The sequence below is a fragment of the Tupaia chinensis genome, unplaced genomic scaffold (genome assembly GCF_000334495.1).
Source record: "Tupaia chinensis unplaced genomic scaffold, TupChi_1.0 Scaffold143971_1, whole genome shotgun sequence".
Taxonomy (NCBI): Eukaryota; Metazoa; Chordata; class Mammalia; order Scandentia; family Tupaiidae; genus Tupaia; species Tupaia belangeri.
In genome coordinates this window covers 11,029-12,746 of record NW_006203822.1, presented here as the reverse complement: position 1 = coordinate 12,746, position 1,718 = coordinate 11,029, and the positions used below count along the sequence as shown (strand labels likewise).

The 1,718-nt window shown below is 49.3% G+C and overlaps 1 gene segment (V, D, J or C); it reads left to right on the top strand.

Moving 5' to 3' along the window:
- Positions 1 to 1,456: 1,456 nt before the first annotated feature.
- LOC102496097 (immunoglobulin lambda variable 1-40-like) overlaps positions 1,457 to 1,718 on the top strand; it is a 4,519-nt gene continuing 4,257 nt past the window's right edge. The window contains 1 exon segment of the V gene segment in view: positions 1,457 to 1,549. Within this exon segment, the coding sequence occupies positions 1,504 to 1,549 (46 nt within the window).

The following is a 1,718-nucleotide window of genomic DNA, read 5'->3' as shown; positions in this document are numbered from 1 at the left end:
GAAGGATAAACATTCACGGTCTGACCACATCCCCCAGGGGTGCTTTAACCCTCTCTCTCTGTCCCTGGAAGCACCCGTGTCTTCTGGCAATGGGCAGAGTCACATTTTGGAGAAAAATATAGAGGCGAGACATCTGTGGGACACAGAAGTGGTTTCTTACCTGTTGCTGATGGCGTTAATAGTATTCTCAACTGGACTGGTCAGAGTTGTAGTTCATACTGGGTAAATTCTCTTGACTATCTAACTGTTCTATAGCTATTGAATGTATAACAATAATAAAAACATTAATTAAAAAAGCCACAGGGTGCTAATGACATGCAGACAGACATAAACAGAGACATTGCATAAAATAGAGACCCTGGGAATAAACACCGACATACACGGCTACATGGTTCTCTCGATAGGCATGGCAAGACCATCAGTGGGAAAAGAACAGTCTTTTCTAGAACTGCGGTTGAGAAAAGTGAGTATTCTCTTACAGACCTGAAATGGAGCCGGGACCAACATGTGAGAGTGAAAACTCTATCTTAGAAATAAATATCAGAAGAGATTCAGCACAATGAATGTGTATGATTTCTTGGCTATGACACAAAAAGCATGGGCAGAAAAATAAAATTTAAAAACCTTGAGGACAGAAGGAACTGAAAGGAGAAACATCCCCCCTGGGGGGTGATTTCTCGCTTTCTATCTCTCTGTCTCTCTCTGTCTTTCTGGTGAGCACACACGCCCTATAGCAAAAACAAAAAGCTCCAAAAAAAGAAAAATAAATAAATAAATAAATATCAGAGAAGAGAAGCAGCACAATGAATGTGTAATATTTCTTGGCTATGACACAAAAAGCATGGGCAGAAAAATAAAATTTAAAAACCTTGAGGACAGAAGGAACTGAAAGGAGAAAGGAGGGAAGGACCGAGGGACGGAGGGGTTAGAGGGAAGGACAGAAATACAAAAACAGATACATGGTCATAGGTGACACTGGGTGGCTTCTGAAGTCTTGAAATAAAGTAGCCCGTGTGCTGAGTAATGCTGTTTATTAACATCAGCGGCCTTGGGGCAGAGCAGGGTCATGGCCTGTGGGTGTCTGTGGGCTGACAATGACCAGGTTCTTGGGATGAGCCAAGGCTAAGATTTTTGCTGAGACAGGTCTGTGCAGTGGGCAGCAGGGGGCGCTGTGGGTCTGTCTCAGGCTGCACATGAGGTTCCCCACAGCTGGGCCCCCTCACACACACCCAGGGCTGGGCCATCAGAGCTGGGCTCTCTGATGCAGGCTCAGCTGCTGGGCCTTTCTGGGTGTGGTCCCAGCACTGCTTCCTCCCAGGTTCAGCCTACCAGGCCCCCAGCCACCAGCCCCAGGGCCTGAAGAAATTTCTGGGGCAGGAAGGGGCAGGCAGGGGTGGGAGCACATGTGAATCCATGACCCTCCTCTGGAAGCCCTGGGGAGGGGATAAGAGAGGCCTGGGGCAGCCCAGCCCCAGCCTGGACCTCAGGAGGGCTGTGTCCACCATGGCCTGGGCCCCTCTTCTCTTCCTGCTCTTCTCCCACTTCTCAGGTAGAAACAGGCCTTCCATGTTCAGGGGCAGCCCCAGCCTAAGTCACTCCCCTCTGGCTCAGATCCCCCAGCAGTTTGACCTTTGTCCTGGCCTCCTGCCTTATGAGTGTCTGTGTTTCAGGGTCCCTCGCCCAGCCTGGGCTGACTCAGTCGCCGTCTTCATCTGGCT